Source organism: Filicampus tigris, chromosome 1 (assembly GCF_054856515.1).
Source record: "Filicampus tigris isolate MCC_2025a chromosome 1, RoL_Ftig_1.0, whole genome shotgun sequence".
Taxonomy (NCBI): domain Eukaryota; kingdom Metazoa; phylum Chordata; class Actinopteri; order Syngnathiformes; family Syngnathidae; genus Filicampus; species Filicampus tigris.
Window position 1 is genome coordinate 7,641,468 of NC_141217.1, and position 18,210 is coordinate 7,659,677.

The 18,210-nt window shown below is 41.2% G+C and overlaps 1 protein-coding gene across 5 annotated transcripts in view; it reads left to right on the forward strand.

Moving 5' to 3' along the window:
* celsr3 (cadherin, EGF LAG seven-pass G-type receptor 3) overlaps positions 1-16,692 on the forward strand; it is an 83,088-nt gene extending 66,396 nt beyond the window's left edge. For 2 of the 5 annotated variants that reach the window (XM_086049841.1, XM_086049872.1), the window contains 13 exons: positions 200-326; positions 859-1,065; positions 4,031-4,205; positions 5,958-6,070; positions 6,225-6,304; positions 6,454-6,580; positions 6,662-6,781; positions 8,087-8,184; positions 8,574-8,665; positions 8,826-8,999; positions 11,490-11,684; positions 14,415-15,468; positions 16,091-16,692. In XM_086049841.1, the coding sequence (XP_085905967.1) occupies positions 200-326; positions 859-1,065; positions 4,031-4,205; positions 5,958-6,070; positions 6,225-6,304; positions 6,454-6,580; positions 6,662-6,781; positions 8,087-8,184; positions 8,574-8,665; positions 8,826-8,999; positions 11,490-11,684; positions 14,415-15,468; positions 16,091-16,118 (2,590 nt within the window). In that variant the 3' untranslated portion in view covers positions 16,119-16,692. The remainder of the gene's footprint in view (positions 1-199; positions 327-858; positions 1,066-4,030; positions 4,206-5,957; positions 6,071-6,224; positions 6,305-6,453; positions 6,581-6,661; positions 6,782-8,086; positions 8,185-8,573; positions 8,666-8,825; positions 9,000-11,489; positions 11,685-14,414; positions 15,469-16,090) is intronic. The other 3 variants (XM_086049855.1, XM_086049864.1, XM_086049848.1) reach the window with 3 other exon arrangements.
* The last annotated feature ends 1,518 nt before the right edge of the window (positions 16,693-18,210 follow it).

Here is an 18,210-nt window from a genome sequence, read left to right on the forward strand (position 1 = left end):
TACATTTTTTTCTGCCACATGGATATTCAGAAAGGACCTGATGCACTTGACTTTAAGGCAGTAGATTCATGTCTCCTAGACGAACAATAAACATAATTTAATATAATCATGACATAATGTTTAGCTTCGGGTAATAATATCGTCCATACAAGCATCGTCTCTCACCAGTGTTGATGTATTTGTTTGTGTGGCCCTGCAGGTGTGAGATTGGGGGATGTTGGACAGTGAGGGACTGTATGGTGGTGTACAGGAACACCTCCCATGTCCGCTGTCAGTGTCAAAGGCTGGGCACCTTCGGAGTGCTGATGGACAGTTCACAAAGAGAGGTTTGTGAGACGTACAGTACACACTTGTTTGTCTCAATCAAATGGTGGTGCTATGCGACAGGCCCTATGCCTTCTGGTCAATGTTTTGAATTATATACTAAAGCAAATACTGTATAAAGGCAACAGTCTTTGCATTCTATTGCCGTTTAAAGTGGTGTTTTTTTGGGTGTAGTTCAGAGGTCATGATCTGATTTGGATTGTTTGTTAGTACACTGACAGTATTTGATATCTTTATCTTAAATGTTGACTGAGTTAATTATAATGTGTGTTATTGTTTGAGGGATGAATGCTTAATACTGTAATTTAGCTTTATCTTTCATCTTCCCAACACTCTGTCCTGTAATTAATCTATCTCTATGTGCTGAGTAAATTTAGGACATGCCCAGTTGGCTACATTGCCTTTCTAGTTGGAAATTTTTCTCCCCAAGATTTTTCGCTTTTAGGTGACCTTAGATATACTGTAGCTCCACTCCACTTTCTCACAGCTCGAAACGTAACCCTGTGATTCCCTTTTTATTCCTTGCATAAGCAGCAGTTGGAGGGCGATCTGGAGACTTTGGCCTTGATCACCTATTCCTCTCTGGTGCTGTCCATGCTGGCTCTGCTCCTCAGCGTCCTGGTGCTGTCCTGCCTCCGAGGCCTCAAGTCCAACACCAGGAGCATCCATTCCAATACGGCGGCGGCCATGTTTTTGTCAGAGCTTGTGTTTCTGCTGGGAATCAATCAGACTGAACAACAGGTTGGTACTTGAGTTTTACCACCCAGTTTGTGTCAATTTTTTGTCCTCTGCTCCATCTATTTTGTCACTGTCTATATCCACGACACATCCCACTGTAACCGGCGCTAAGAGGCAGCAAATATGTGGAGCCATTTCAGTTTGTGTTCTTGCATGTATGTTGTGATACTTTGCCATTTGGTTTAAACTTTGGCACCATTCTGAACTTGACTTGCCAGATGGTTTGTTTCACAAATCAGTCTGTAAAACAGTCTTGAGAAAAAGCGCTGCCAAATGGTGTCTGTCACATGCGCGAGAGGCCAATCCAATCGTCAAGTGCTAGCATGACAAGTGTCACTTTCTGAAATCATTTAGGAAGGAAAGTTCTTTAAAGCTGTGTATCATCCCTAGTTACCAAACTACTGGGTTAAGTAAAGACTACTACTAAATAAAATATAAAAGTTACTCAGTCCAGTGTTTTCCAATTTCATATTTTTGATTAGAGCCTAAAATTGAATTTATTAAAGATGGTTTTGCTTTCATTTTTTGTGGTAGATAAAAAACTTTTTTTTTTTTTTGCTGATTGGTCCAACATTTTTCTGGAAAGAGACTCACTACAAACTGTACTCTTTGTGCATTCTCACAAAATGCATTATTATGGTATCACAACCATCCTAAATCGTATGCTAGCTCTAAAACATGTTGTTTTATGTGTGTGTGTTTGATGGTAAATTCCTCATATTTTCAGGACCATTTGCACTTCCATTTCCCTTGTGGCTACTTCTCATGCCATTTCATTAATGTCATCTATGCGTTTGTGTGTGTAGCGAGGTATATCCTGCGTTCCTCCAGAGGAAACGCTGGACATATGTGCTCAGTCAGCATGAAATCTCATGAATTCAAATTCTCACACAGTCGGCCGTACATTGTCAATGGTTACCTCCAGCTGAACTACTGTATGCTCCGTCTCAATTAATGTACAAAGTATTGTGCATCATGCTTAGCAGAGCATGTTAGTGCTGCTCATAGTCATTTTGCTATATTTGCTATTTCTCTCACTTCTACTGTTAAGTTTATGCTTTGTGTCATTGTGTACGTGCGTGTGGTTGCACATGTGCGTGTATCTATGTCTGTGTGTGGATGCACAATTAACCATCTGGTTGTATAATCTTGACAAGATATACTACAAAGTAATAGTATAATATTCGACCATATGAGTAGACGTGATGTGACTTGTCATGATATGATGTAATGTTTTACTTGGATTTAATCTATACATTTTAATTTGGCAATTCACTGTCTGTCTCTTATCTTTGAATAGCATCCCTTACTGAATAAACAAACACAACACACTAAGATTGACCACTAAAATTCAGAGTATACCGTACATTTAAATGCTAGTGCAGCATCTGTATTGTTCAATGTAAAGATCAGTATATCCAATATGACCACAGAGGTTTATCCAAAATGTGAGCCCTCATATTTTGGGAATCATTTCCGTGTGTTTGTGTAGGACGAAATTAGCCTAATTTTTCCAAATGATACAAGATTAGACTTTATCTCCTTTTGTCATTAAACAGTGAAAAGAAAACGAAAAAAAATGCTCAAACTTGATTAGGATGACATAATGGAATCAACCATTTAGTGTATTTTATAAATGCAGTTCTACAACAATTTGGTCCCAAAGTCATATTCATAACACGATAGACCACATTATGCAAAGTGGTCTGAGTGCTTTTAAAGAGGATAACTTACTTTGATAACTTTGGGATTTTGCATTAAATTATATAAATACAAAATATCTGTTGATCTGCAATGCACAGTAGGCAGGTAGAATAGATATGTTGAAGATGATGTGACACAGGGCTTAGTCATGTAAGTTTGCTACCGGGGCTGTACGAAATTCAGAATTGAATTTTGCTGGCGTTGGGCCAGAACCTCATAAGTCACATTTTGATGGATTTCATATTTTATCAAAAATCAATACTATTCGTCAGTCAACACGTGTGGGTGTTATTCGTACAAATTATTGACCAAACTAAGGTGCTGAAAATGGCTTGCTCTTTTCACAATGCGTTGCTAATGGTAGAACAAACTTGCCGTTTTTGGACTCTCCTTAAAAGTGACTATTTTGCAGAGCTGGGCACTTTACTCTTTATTGCCAGTCCATCACCCATCTGCGGACTGGGTACCCTTCCGTCCTCGTCTCTCCGTCCTTATTCGTAAAAATTATCATCCTCCAACCCTGTCCGTCCTTGTCCTATTAAAGCGCTTCAGTCATTACATTCCATCGGTCGATTAGAGGGATGGATGAAAACCTACCTCGTCCTTGCTTAGTCCGTCCTTTTTAAAAGGTCCTCAATCCGACCGTCCACAGAATGGGCGTCCGTCCGGGACGAAATGCCCAGCTCTGCTATTTTGGAGGTACAGGGTTTTGGCCCGACACCAGCGATTTATACAAATATTATTGTAAGGTATCTATGTACGCAATACTTAATAATAGTATATAGTGAATTCAAATTGTTTCTCATTAACATTAAAATTCTACTGGGACAAAGCAGATCATTAAATTGGTAAATATGATCCCCCATCTATAGGGACAGGAAAAACTCTCAGAAAACCCCTTTAGTACTTACATCATTACAGTACATACACAACCATACGTTTACAGCACTTCTATACGAATACGTGCAATTGTTGCCTTTATTATCCATTACAAGTTGTAAACTCTGTGGTTTAGTGAAATTGTCTATGAGATTACTGATGACCGTCGCCTCAATCATACCTTATTTGCATCTCGTCAAGTGTTGCTGGCCCCTCTCCAAGATGTGTGCCCAACACTAAATCCGTTGACAAGATGACGCACACCTCTTTTTCATCTTTCTCTTTACTCTTCTCTGCTTCTTCTTCACTTAGCGTCCTTGATCTTTTTAGCTTTTCCTTCTTAACTTTGAGTCACCCTCCTGCTCCTCTCCACATTCTCTTGCAGTTCCTGTGCACGGTGGTGGCCATTCTCATGCATTACTTCTTCATGTCCACATTCGCCTGGATGTTTGTGGAGGGCCTTCACATATACCGCATGCAGACTGAGCAACGCAACGTCAACTTCGGCGCCATGAGGTTCTACTACGCCATCGGCTGGGGCGTGCCAGCCATTATTACCGGTAACACACACCTTCATGCGCATTCTTACAGTTTCTCAATTATAGATACATGTCCTTTCCTTACTTATATGAAGCGGAATAGGCACTTAAAGACTTGCATATCAGGAAAACTACACTTCTTTGTGATCTTTTTTTTAAATAATTGTTTTCTTCCAACGGCGCAGTTATGAATAATTTAACATAATCATTGGTGAGTCATTCCAAAACTATATTGTGATGCGGAACAAAAAAAAAACAACAACTGTATTCTGATTCAATTTCTTGGATAGCTCACTGCATAACAGAGTTTTAAAGTTTCTTTATCCACTTGCACCTCTCTCTATTCTTTGCATTAACAAAAAAAAAAAAAAAAAATGCATGCCCGAAAGAAAACAGCGCTGTCAAAAGGACCTGGTGTCATGTGACATTGCTGCTAATGCAGCGTGATTACTACATCCACATGCTGGCTGTCAATTCGTGAACTCACACCTGTCAGACATCGTGTCAATGCATTGCCAATATCCTGCACATGCAGACGTCTGCAGCAGCTGTCTGTGCAGATAAGGTGTCCTATTGGCATTTGGGTGGAATGCATTTCACTTACATTTTTATCTCCTTACATTTTTATCTCAGCAGTAATAAGGTGGAAACTGAATTGGACACATACTCACAAGGAAAATTTCTTTTTGACACATCCTGTTTGGAGGTTATTTCTGTCTTCCTTTTTGCCTACCAATTATTTTCCATCAATTTCCTTCACTGACAGATGCATACACACATGCAAGGTACAAGGAAAAAAAATGAACACTTTTGAAAAGTTACCAATTTCTCAATGAACGCACGAGCCTGTTTTCAGAAACAGGATGATTTGACTCCCTTCTGGGTCATTCCTTGTGAAATAGAACATCGCAACACAACATTTATTTGAAATTTTATTAGAAAAAATACAAACATGCTTGTGTTTCCATTGAAAAATCTAATTTGCAACGAATGGTCCACATTTGTATGGGTATATTGAAGTATAGTATACCACAGGAAATGAATGAATTGAAATGAAAGTCTCATTTTCGAACAAATGTGTTGTATGGATATATGGTACTCATTTTTGTTGAGGACTGTTCATATCAACATACATCTCCTTGCAGTATGTAAAGTTTCTTGTAGCCATGACCATCAAAGTCACACACAGCCAACAAAGGTGCCGCAAAAATTAATTAATGCTAAAGAAAAAATGTAGATGTTTGTGTGGATATGACTAGCGCCACTATATGTATCTCTAAATAGCTTCATATGTCTCCCTAACTGTTGTTGTTGTTGTATGGGCTTCTATTCTATTCTTACGGTCCTCAGAAAATCGACATACGCTGGTGTTAATACCACTTCTGTTCATTAGTCCACCGGCACTCATCCTCTTCAGAACTAATTTAATTACCTTTATTTAATAACTTATGCATGCGCAATTTAATGAAATGTGAAATTGCGTTCCCCACTCATGGGAAAATGATGCCCAACATATCAAAAAGACTTGACGTGTTTTTTTTCAGTGTGGTGAAGTCCACCTCAAATGTAACAGTCATGAACATTATTACATACATACATTTTTAAAACGGCTCATGCATGTATATGATTGTATTTGGATAGCTGAAGCAATTCAGTGACTATTAGAAGCAGTTTAGTGGCTATTAGAGATGTTTACAGTATAGTTAACGGACGCTTGTTATTTCTAAACTAATAATAGTTGGCCATTTCTACTTGTGTGTGTCTTTATTGAAGGTCTGGCTGTGGGCTTGGATCCAGAAGGTTATGGGAACCCAGACTTCTGTTGGATCTCCATCTACGACAAGCTCATCTGGAGCTTTGCTGGTCCAATCGCCATCGTCATACTGGTAACTTTGTCACATTTTCGTTTTTGTTTTTGTTTTTTTTCTGTTCGAATATCAAACAAACATTCGTCTTCAAGGGTCAATGTTTAACACAATTGTTTCTTCTCCTCTGGCTGCATATATGTGACCACATGTGCCTTACTGTCCCTTTGTCCAGATCAATGGAGGCATTTTCATGATTGTAGCCAAGATGTCTTGTAATACCTCTCAGAAGGAGACCAAGAAGCTTCCTGTCATGTGAGTACCGTGCCGTGAAAACAGAGGGACAGGAACATATTCAACTATTTAATACAATACAACATTTTCATTTATTGTATGTATTTGTTTGATTAAATCTTTACATTCTTTTATCGTGGTTCTAATATTTAAGACGTTTTCCTTTGCAGCGCAACCATCCGCAACGCCTTCCTGCTGTTGATGGTGGCCACCTCCACCTGGCTCTGTGGTTTGATGGCTGTGAACAACAGCATCTTGGCTTTCTACTATATGTTTGATGTCCTCTGTCTCGTGCAGGTATGAACAATCTGCATGATAAGCATACTGGGCTCCCATGTCAGGTGTCAGACCGTTGCTTAGACCCGTTGTGTTTTGTAGGGTCTGTCAGTCTTGTTGGTCTTCACCATCTTCAACTCTGAGGTGAAGGAGGCGTGGAGGGTGGCCTGTTTAGGGAAGAAGAGTCCTGGAGAAGAGCCGCCAAGACCGACATCGAATGCTGTGAGTTACACTCACGCACACAAGCACACAGACACTCACACACCTATCGTGGAAGGTGTCTGGGGTACAGAAAATGTAGAGGACTGTGCAATCAGAGGTGTGCATTTTTAATAACACAAAAAATTGTCTATTTATCGAACCTCCCTTAATTATCACCTACACAATCGGATGAGATTGATATTGTGGTTGTAGTTTGCTGTGATACGGAATTGCACTGCATCATACTGGTTATTAATGTTTTGGTCACCTTATTTAGGTTCATGAGGTCAAAATATTAGAAACACTAGTGTGAACGACAACCGCAATAACAAAACACACAGTATAGTTTCCTAGTTTTAAAAGAATAAGAAAATGGAGAAAACGGAGCATTATCTTTGTATAGGCAGAGTTTCCGATACAATTCATATATTGGATCGCATTAAATTATGCATTTATACTTAATGTTGTGTCCAATGAGGTTATTTACGATGATAAAATCTGTGTAGGCTAATCTCATTAGCTGCACTGATTCTACTGTGCTAATTCCCTCCATCAATTTTCCCATCCATCTCCCCTGTCCTCTCGCTCTCCTTGTGCCTCCGGGATTTGGTACTGACCCGAATAAAATAATATAGGGCCCATCTTGCATTGTGTGTGTGCGTGTGTTTGCGTGCGTGCACATTAGTGTATGTTATTGACGATGTAGTTCATCCAGCCTTTTAACCTCCATTTCTCAACTCTCACTGACAGATTTTAAACGACTATACAGTACCTCTCACAAGCTATTATTGGATGCACAAAATTGACCAATGTTTGAAGCGCTGCTCTGTCCAATAGTATATGTACATTATAAATGATCCGTTAGCATGCTGGCTATATTAAATATGAATGAAGACTATACCGTATAGATAGCAAAGGTCATGGCAAGTTTCCTCATGTCCTACTTTAATTGGATCTGTCAAAGCTCTTAGTCCCATAGAACTGACAACTAAGGAGGGATTTGTTAAAATGTCAGCTTACATGGAAGGTTCGAATACTGTATTTGTCAAAGTGTGAATGGCCGTGTTCTTGTAGCTTATTATTTTAAAATACAAATAGTAACTCAAATTGCATCCCTATAAACGTGGATTCACATCTTGTAGAACTTGGTCTCAAGTCTCAATGACGTCCCAATTTCGGGCACATTTCCAAATTGAGTAGAAAATCTTACCAGATGAGAAGAAGCTGTAATACTGTAGTACAACTCCTCATATTTTCCGTAGCCTAACAAAGTCTTTTTTTTTTAAACTTAATAACTTTGTGTTTTGTTTTTTTATTTTTTTACAGGCACAGAATCCCTATCACAATGCTTCACTGCTGGAGCAAAGTGGGCTGCATCGCATCACCCTGGGAGCATCCACCATTTCCTCGGTCAGCTCCGCCAGGTATAAAAGCACATAAATACATCATGCAGTGTATGTACAGAAATACATCCCAAAAAAAGAGGAAACATCAATCATTCAGTAGGAACTAGCATATGCCGCTGGATATGGGGCAGTGTGGCTTTCGGAAGGGAATACTGTAACTCCGGCCATTAAAAGCCTGTTGTCTGTTTTGTGGGTCAGTGGGGTAAAGAGAATACACGTCAAATCAAACAGTGTACTGTCGCAAATGTAGAGCAACACTAATATTGCCGGGAGTGACTTTTTCTTTGTGCTGCTTGCCTCCTTGTTTGTAAATGACAGGCTGTATTTGTGCGGATGCCCTTTATTAGTCAGCATGAGTAAACATGCAGTACATGTGTCTAATCGCTCCTCTCCCGTTTGCCTTTTAGAGAGAATCTTTTAGCACGTCAGACTCTGGAACAAAGCATTGTTCAAACCGGGGCAACGGACCTGGATGTCGCCATGTTCCACAGAGATGGAGGTAAACAAGCCGAAAGCGCTTCAATAAGCATAGGTCAACAAATTCCATTTATGAAGTTCAGACACATGCATGCGCCAGGTTTGGACATTCGTTTTCACTACATTCGTGAGTTCAGATTAGTTTGGAAACCAGTCATTTTCTCTCTTCCCCTTCCTAAAAGGAGAGGATTCCGACTCTGATTCCGACCTCTCCATGGAGGAGGAGCGCAGTCTGTCCATACCGTCATCTGAGAGTGAGGACAACGTCCGTCTACGTGGGCGCATCCAGCGGCGTTTCAAGCGATCCAATCACGGCGAGCGTCTGCTCACTGAGCCTACCCAAAACGGTACCAAAGGTAGACAAATTCTCAAATGCATACTGTTGTTGTCATTTTCCTTTCTTTTTATGTTGAGACACTATTTCTTGCAGTTACAATCTGGTGTCTATTCTCTGCAAGGAAATGCCATCATAAAATTAGCAATGCTGTATCAGAAAAGTCCTCAGATCCTGGTGAATGGAGCATTGTGGACACTCAGAACTCAAACATAATTTGAGGATGCAGTTCAAACTTGCATTTTTTTTGTTTTACTATTTTGGTCACATTCATAACATTTTTCCTTATAGGACATAATGGAATTTGAATTATTCTGTTGAATTTCCACAATGAAGAAAGTTTCAAATGCTTTACAGGCAGCGTTTTCGTAAATATTTTAGCCTAATTGATGGCCGTTGATAGTAAAACTGTAAAACAAGAAAACACACATTAGTAGCACATTTTGACCACTTGCTGCAAACGGACCTCTTATTTCCCGTCTGCATATTTAATCGACCCACTTGGTCCCAGTCGGTCCAAGTCAGCCAAACGACCGCACTCCTGACACATTGCCAAGTAAGGAAGAAAATAAAAAAATCAAGCAGAGTTGTGTACCTTGCGGTCCCACAGACGCAGTGACATGTGGCCCATATTGTTTTTATTTCACCGATCACCACACTGTGCCTGTTGTTTTTGTTTGATATTTTTTCATTGTTTGGCAGCGCGTCTGCTCGTGCGGCGCCTGCTTGTGACGTGAAGATTACGTTCTTGAGGCCGATTCGCTGTTGCCAACGAGGGATGGACCGGGACCACGTGGTCGATTAAATATGCAGGACGGAACGCGGTGGCGGTTAGGCGATGCCCAGCTCTGCAATTATACAGGGTCAGGCAAAATTATCCGACACATTTGTAGGTTAAATAAAAGGCAAATAAAGTAAAGAAACAAAAAAGTGTTTTTATTTTCAAAAAGTACATATAATGCCATTTGGCTTCATTATGTTTTAAAAATTAAATCAGTCAAATGGGATCCATTATTGTCCACACATAACATAACATAACATAACATAACATAACATAACATAACATAACATAACACATAACAAGATCGTGTTCCGAGCTGACGCGGGATCATGTCTACCAAGATTGAAGTGCAAACGGAACGCTCGTTGTGTTGCAGTTACAGATGCGTTTGTTTTGATAAACGTTTCCACAATGAAAGCGCGATGCTCACCAGTCCAATTTATGGCAGCAACTGACAAAGCAACGAAAAAGAATGCCATTATAAAGGAAGCAAGCAAACTGGCATTATATGTACTTTTTGAAAATAAAAATACTTTTTTGTTTCTTTACTTAATTGGCCTTTTGTTTAACCTACAAATATGTCATATTATTTTGTCCGACCCTGTACAATACAATGCAATACAATACAATTTTATTTCTATAGCACATTTCATAACAGCTGCAGCTTTATGAAACCACTTTACATTTAACAAAAATAGCAACAAAGACAATGAAAGCAATTAATTAAAACATGAATTTTAAGGATACTAAAACATATACAGTAGAAACCGGAAAACAGCAGAACAGTCTCACGTCGGGTCAAAAGCCAAAGAATAAAAATGTGTCTTCAAGCGAATTTTAAAAATGGACAGAGAGGGGGCTTGCCAAACATTTTAATGGAAGGTCATTGCAGAGGGAAAGACCGGCAACAGAATAGGCTCGATCCGCTCTGAGGCTCCGCTTAGTCCTCGGCACCTCCAGTAGCGCCTGGATTACAGACCTGAGGCTCCGGGAAGGTGTAGGATAGGTACGCCGGGGCGAGGACATTTAAAGACTTGTAAACAAACAGAAGCATCTTAAAATGAATCCTAAAATGCACTGGGAGCCAGTGAAGGGAGGCCAGAATTGGTGTTATGTGCTCCATCTTCCGAGCTCAAGTTAGGAGGTGAGCAGCAGAATTTTGGACCAACTGGAAACTTTTGAGGGAGGACTAGCTGACACCAAAATAAAGTGCATTACAGTAATCTGTCTGAGATGTAACAAAAACTTGGATTACTGTTTCTAAGTGTTACTTCCCATGAGACACTTTTCAGTTAACTACTAAATAATAACAATAATAATAATAATGATCATCAGAGGTTCTGGGTTCAATTCCGGCCCCAGCTTTCCTGTGTGGACTTTGCATGTTCTCACCGTGCCGGTGTGGGTTTTCTTCGGGTACTCCGGTTTCCTCCCCCATTCCAAAAAAAAACCCCAAAACATGCATGGTAGGTTAATTGGACACTCTAAATTTCCCCTAGGTGTGATTGTGAGTGAGAATGATTGTTTGTCTCTATGTGCCCTGCGATTGGCTGGCAACCAGTTCAGGGTGTCCCCCGCCTACTGTCCGAAGACAGCTGGGATAGGCTCCAGCTCGCCCGCGACCCTTGGGAGGATAAGCGGATACAGTAATTATGTGAAATCTGTTGTTTTTACTGCATTTTCACCCAAAATGTAAGCAGAGCCTGACTGGTCATTTGTGGTGTGTGATAGATCTGGATGGCAACGACCTCCTGTCCTATTGGCCCGCGTTGGAGGGATGTGAAAAACACACCCTGCAAAAGTGGGGCTCCGAGCGCCCACTCGGAGCCGATTACAGCAAGGATGCAGCCAACAACAACCAAGCCGACGCAGCGCTCACCAGCGGGGACGAAAGTGGCCTCACACAGCCACACAGGCACCGCAAGGGTAATTTCGCAGACACCATTTTACTCATCAAACGTATAAGACCTGAGCCAAAGGGAGACAAGTGTCTTTGTAAGTCGGGGAGTTTAGTCAGGGTTGTTGGCGAAAAGTTACGGAGAGTTGCATGTGTATGGTTTTGCTCTGCTGATCGGCTAAAAAAAACAAAACGCATTGAGTCCAAACAGAGTAAAATGTACACTTGGAAGAGAATAATATTCAGATTTACACAGAAACACAATTGGAGAGATATTTTACTTGAAAAAAATATTACAGTTTTTTTAACTATTGAACTATTAAAGTTTTTTCACCCAAGAAATTCGAAGTAAATTTTACAAGGAGAATTTTTGAGTCAATTTTACTTGCATTGTATTAACTTATTAAAAGAAGTCACACAAGGGTTGAGGAACGTACCAACAAATTTCAGGTTGGGAGATGGCCATCCTACCAGCTGAGGCATTGCGCGCCTAATGTGACTTTTGCAAATCGCTAATGTCAAATTGACTCAAAAACTCAATTTACTTTGAATTTCTGAGTGAAAAAACGTTCTATTTTTTTTTTCCAAGGAAATAACTCTCCAGATGTTTTTGGGTGTGAAATGTATAGTCCTCCTCTGTGCATTTCTGAAAACAATTTGTACAAATAGCAAAACTTCATGAATTACCTGCAAAAGCCAGTCGCTTGCTCAGATTCCCTATTTCATCTCTCAAACGTAAATCAGTGTGTCTGTCAACCTGTGGCATCAGAATGACAAGTTCTTGTTTCATTGTGTCAGGATAAAACACCCAAAATTGCTGATTCATGTTGTCAGTATAACAATGTAATCTGCATGGAGGGATGTTCCGGTGTAAACTGCAGCTAAAGTTTTGATGACAACTGTTTTAAATTCTAAGTTGCACCATAGTGTACTGTATGTGCAAAATTGATTGCAAGAGAGTGGACAAGTTTAACATTTACACTTTTACTGTTCATACTTCAATTTGTTGACAGACCTATTGCAATACAGAATGGAAAAGACTGCAGTGCATAGCACAAAGCAAAAAAACGTGAACATAGTGCAGTCTACGAAGGGAAAACAAATTGAATAGAAAGTGTCATGGAATTGTAAACATGCTTGACATATTATAACAGGTTGTTCAGCCATTTTGCATGTAAAGACTTGTGCGACAAACTAATGCCTAAATGTTGGGGGGAGGGAAACAATTCAATCAAGAAACATTATAATACATTTGGCAATTGATAATGTCTGAAACAGCAGAGCATTGTACATACAGTATTTATTTGCATGGATGTAGCCAAGCATTACTTTGCAATTTCTTCAAATAAACGACAAACTGCTTTTTTGAAGTGCATAAGTGACAGTATGATGTGAAGATTGAACAAGCAGTGTTGAGAATTTCAATTCTGATCTGAGAAATGTACCAAAGCGACTGAGAAAAAGTATAATATAAGGCATTAGGAATTATACTGTTAGCATTTGTGTGTGGGGGGCAAGTACTTGCAGTTTTTCACTAATCACAGCAGGGCTCAGTTTACTGTCATATAAATTACTCATTCTTGTTCAAAAAATGTCAAGAGCTCACTGAAATTGAACGAGTCCGTATTAGAGCACTTCATGATGCTAGACGGTCTTGTTTTCTTTTCTTTTTTTTTTTTATAACACACCCTGCGAAAGTGGGGCTCCGAGCGCCCACTCGGAGCCGATTACAGCAAGGACGCAGCCAACAACAACAACAACATATTTGATTACTCTAGAGTGGGAGATCATTTTCTTTTGATCTGTTTGTAATTTATGTGTATGAATATGTCTTTGGAAATGCTTGTTGCGCTGTAATTTGGTGTTTGGTGTTTTTGTGACATGATGTATAAACAAACAGATATGTAGGTGAATACTGTTATTAGTGCGTGTACAAACATCTGTGTACATTACTGAAGTGCAATAGTATCTTACTACTTGAGACATCGGCTGGCTCTAGCACCTAGCACGTTAACATTCAAGCACTTTGCACTAAAGCACTTTAACATGTATGAAACCTAGCACTGTAGGACTTTACAAATCATACTCATACTCATGTATTTATGGCTGTCCATTATTGTATTCTTTTTCTTCTCTGAAATTGTACCGTATTTTAAACTTGTATGATGTTATAACATCTATCTGCTACAGGGACAACAGATGCAAATTAGCCATTGACTATAATCTGGCATATCTACGGGAAACTGTTTAATTACTATGCATTGTCCCTGTATACTTTAAAAAAAAAAAAATACAAATATAGAATATACACGTGCGCGCACGCACACACACACATTGTATAAGAAGAATGGATGCTGTCATGCCGTATGACATTCTGAAGAAAGTGCAAAGTGAATCTCCAAAGTTTACTTACCGGTGACCTTCTACCTTTGAAGCTGGCAAACTTGCTCATCAACTTCTTCCTGCATCAGCCATGAGCACACAGGACAGTGTGGTGGGGGAAATGCCATTCTAGGTAGCCGGTGTGTAAAAGGCTATTTTTTTTTTTAACAGCTAGAGCTTCTTTTGGGAGTCCCGCAGGGTGTATTACTAAAACCTAATGTGGTGATTCATAAAATGTTAACCTCGCTCGAAAAAAAGCAAACATTGGTTACAAATGTTTCTTTCCTGATTTGAAACGTTCCCTCTTCTTCCCTTCTGCCCCCATGGATCTGCTGCCTCCTGATCTTTTGTGCCTTTTGTGTCCTATTTTTACATAGGTATCCTCAAGAACCGTCTGGGCTGTCCCCCCGCCCTCCAGGGGCTTTCAACAGTGGGCCGGGGAGCCAGTGAGCTGAATTGGTACCGCACCTCCACACTGGGCCACCGAGGTGTTCCTGCGGCCTCCTACGGCCGCATGTACTCGGCCTCAGCCGGTGCCGGAGGCGGTACGGGCTCCCTCTCGCAGCCAGGTTCCCGCTACTCATCCAGGGAGCATCTGGACTCGCTGGCCCGGAGGCAGCTGTCTCGGGATCCTCTCGGGAGGCAAAGCGTCGGGGGCTCGAGGGACCGGCTGGACTCTCGGGGATCCCGGGACAATCTGGACCTCTTACCCAGGAGGCGAGAACTGGGCCAGGGAGCAGGGCTGGCGGGGTTGGGGCTGGATCACCAGCGAGTGTCGTCATCCAGGGAGAACTTGACCTCCTCCAGGGACAGACTGGACAACCATCACTCTGGCACTATCCACGCCTCGCGAGAGGACTTGAGAGGGAACGGGGGCGCTATGGGTGGCGGCATGGAGGGAACCCTGAGCGGGTCCAGATCTCAGTTGAACATGCAAACTCGGAGACAGGCTTCATCTCGAGAGCACCTGGCAGGTGCCGCGATGAGCAGTAAGTCGAGGGAGCACCTGGAGGCCAACGGCATGGGAGCGCAGTCCCAACCGTGTCGGGAATGGCTGCGCTCCCTGCCGCCCCGCCAGCCCTCGCACCCTGACCAGCCTCCGCCGTCCTCCCCGCCGCCGCCCATCTCAGAGGAGCCCCAGCAAGAGCCCTTCCCCTCGTCGGCTCACGTTCGAGGACGCCTGGACTCTGCGTGTAGGTACCCCGGTCAGACGGCCACGTCCGGCTCGGGTATGAACCCTCTGGGGAGACAACCCTCGAGTGAACACCTGGATATTCTCTCCTCCATCCTTGCATCCTTCAACCCCTCTGTCCTCACTCCTCCAAACGCCGCCTCCAACTCTGGGCCCAACGGCTCGGCCCACGGCCCCGCCCCCTCGCTGCCACAGTCTGCCACCTCCCACAGCATATCAGAAATTTCCCCTGACCCCGAGTAAGTGCCCTCTTCATTTGTCCAGACACGGTTGATGATCGAGCAGATAAAAATGGCATCTTACTGCCTTTTGATTGCGCACATTTTTAAAAATGTGCAATGGCAACATTCATTGATTCAAATATACACAAAATGCGAGTCCCAGAAAAAAGAAACTAATTTGACGATAAGTGGGCGAAAAAAGCAGAACGACAAGATTGAAATATTGCTAATGATGTCAAAGTCACATCAACTAGTACTTTTATTGTATTATTTTGAAGCGTGGCAGCATGATGACGAGCACGAGTTGTTGGCCGCACAGTTCTGAGGCTTCGGGTTGGAATCACAGCTTTGGCCTTCTTGTGCGGCGTTTGCATGTTCTTCCCGTGTTTGTGTGGGGTTTTTTTTCTCTGCGTACTCCCGCCCGCACCTCCACACATTCCATACGCATATTCCCTACATAGGAAATATTATACAGCTGCTTGGTGGCAGTGTCACTTAGAATTCATTGATCATTTTTAAGGCAATTAACAGACTGTTGACATTGTATGCATGTCCTTGTCTCCTTATTTTGTACAAAAAAATGCTCTAAAAGTAAAATTATTTGCAATTGAAATGATGTTTTATCTTCTCTCCATCTCAGAGTCAACAGAAGCGAAGGACAGTCTTGATGACAGCCTCTGTATTCCTTTATGCACTCCGGGGACAAGGTGAACAAGTGACGACTAAAATACAGCTTTGGACACAAGTGACATAGTTGGAAAAATAAGAATATGCTGACTTTGATGGTCCAGTGGGCAAAAACTGTTCACAAAATATCACACTCAGTCAGATGCAGACAGAATCCATCTAAAAGCGGGAAAAGACTGTACATACTAAAACATTTTTATACATTTTGTATCTTTTTCATTGGAGACAAAGATGTCTCTCGTGATGTTTTCTTTTTTGTATTGTCTGTGTGAGTGAGGTTGGTACGAGTGAGCTGTATTTTATTCACCCCCAAAAAAAGAAAACATTTCTCATCAAATGTGCGTGGTAATTGCAAATGGCATAACATCTGATGAGATCGCAAGAAACCGAAACGGGAAACCGTCAACGTATCGGTGGATGACGTGTAAATAGAGGGCCGATATTATTATAAGTCAGGAGATTTGAATGGAACGAGATGATTGTAACAAGGAAGATTATGTTGAGGGTGCCACGCGAGGTTTCAGGGTTTGACCATTAAAGCTCCGTCACAAGTTGTCATGAGATTGTGATGTTTTGTGATCTACGTTCCGCCGCTCACTGAATGCGACCTTGTCGTCTGTCTACCTTCCGTGCCTGGACCGTGTCCGTGTACGCACGGCATCATATCCTCAGTGGGTGAAGGGCTGACGCCCGCCTGCCTCTCCATCAAGCCACAACCGTTTAAGACCATTTCCTGTTTTCGCATAACAACTCAACCTGCCTCAAGAGACAGCACAGACACATTCAAGCCAAAGGGGAAACTACCCCAAAGCTGTATCGAGACATTGGATTCAATCGTAATTGTGCCAGTTGTGAGGTGGTATTTATTGTGTATGGGAATTTTTTTTTTTTATTTAGTTGATAAAGTAATCTAATTTAGATTTCATATTTAGACATTTGTACATTATTTTATAGTTGTATTGTTTTTAATACATTTTTAGTGCAAGACAAACAAGTCACAACATAGTCCATCACTAACACAGTATACCGTTATAATTACATTAAATGTTTTGTATGAAAATATACGCGTATTCCATATGTATAAAACAATATGAAAAACAACAGTAGTAACTGAGCGTGCCTTCTCGCGACACATATTCTCACATTAGTTGTAAACCAAACCCTAAAATCTCCACCTCCAGTCCACAAATATCACTTCAAATCACATCAAAATATTACATGTTGTCTTTAAAGAAAAAAATTAACTCCTGAACTGAAATGCAATTCTAAGACACGTTTAAATTCTGAATTGTATCATTTGACACTATATTCCAACAGACTTGGATTTGGTCCATCAGTATGATGAAGTCAGTTTGATGCCAACAGCTTGAGAGTACCGATTTATGAAGTGCTCCTCACCAGCGTGAGTGAGAAAAACTTCCTCCGTTTGACCTGCTGTGTGAAGGCTGGTTCAGTCCCGCGTGGCGAATTATGCAGTGCGGCTGTATCATTTTTGCACAGGAAATGATGTCAATTGCGTCTCGACGTGCTTTTGAGATGCAGGTCTTGTTTCGTCACAACAGCTGCTGCTGTTCTCACTCCTGCTGGAGGAAGCACAACACTTACACGTCAACACAGAAAAACTCAAAAGCAATCAGAAACCACAGATGTAAAGAGGCTGGAGGGCAAAAGGTAGCGTGTGTTTAAAAAAGACAAATGATAATGGGATTGTTGAAATGGGAAATGTCATTTTATTAGGATGAGATGCCAAATTTAAATTTCACACAGGTTGCGAATGCGTACCCCTGAGAGCATCGCTTTGTTTGCGTCTGCACTGTGACACGCCCTCCCTGTGGAAGTTCAGTTCTTTAGGTCCATGAAAAAAATCAAAACCCTATGTTAGAGCAGTGGTTCTCGAATTTCGGCCCGGGCCCCCTTGAAAGTTCACAAAATAATTTGCTATAAATTATATTGTTATTGAAAATAGTGCATACATACAGTATGGTGACAAACCCAATTATTCCTCCCTGCCTTTGGAAAAATGTTACAGTAAGATCTGATTATCCGTACATGAATAAAGTCTAGATGTTTCGA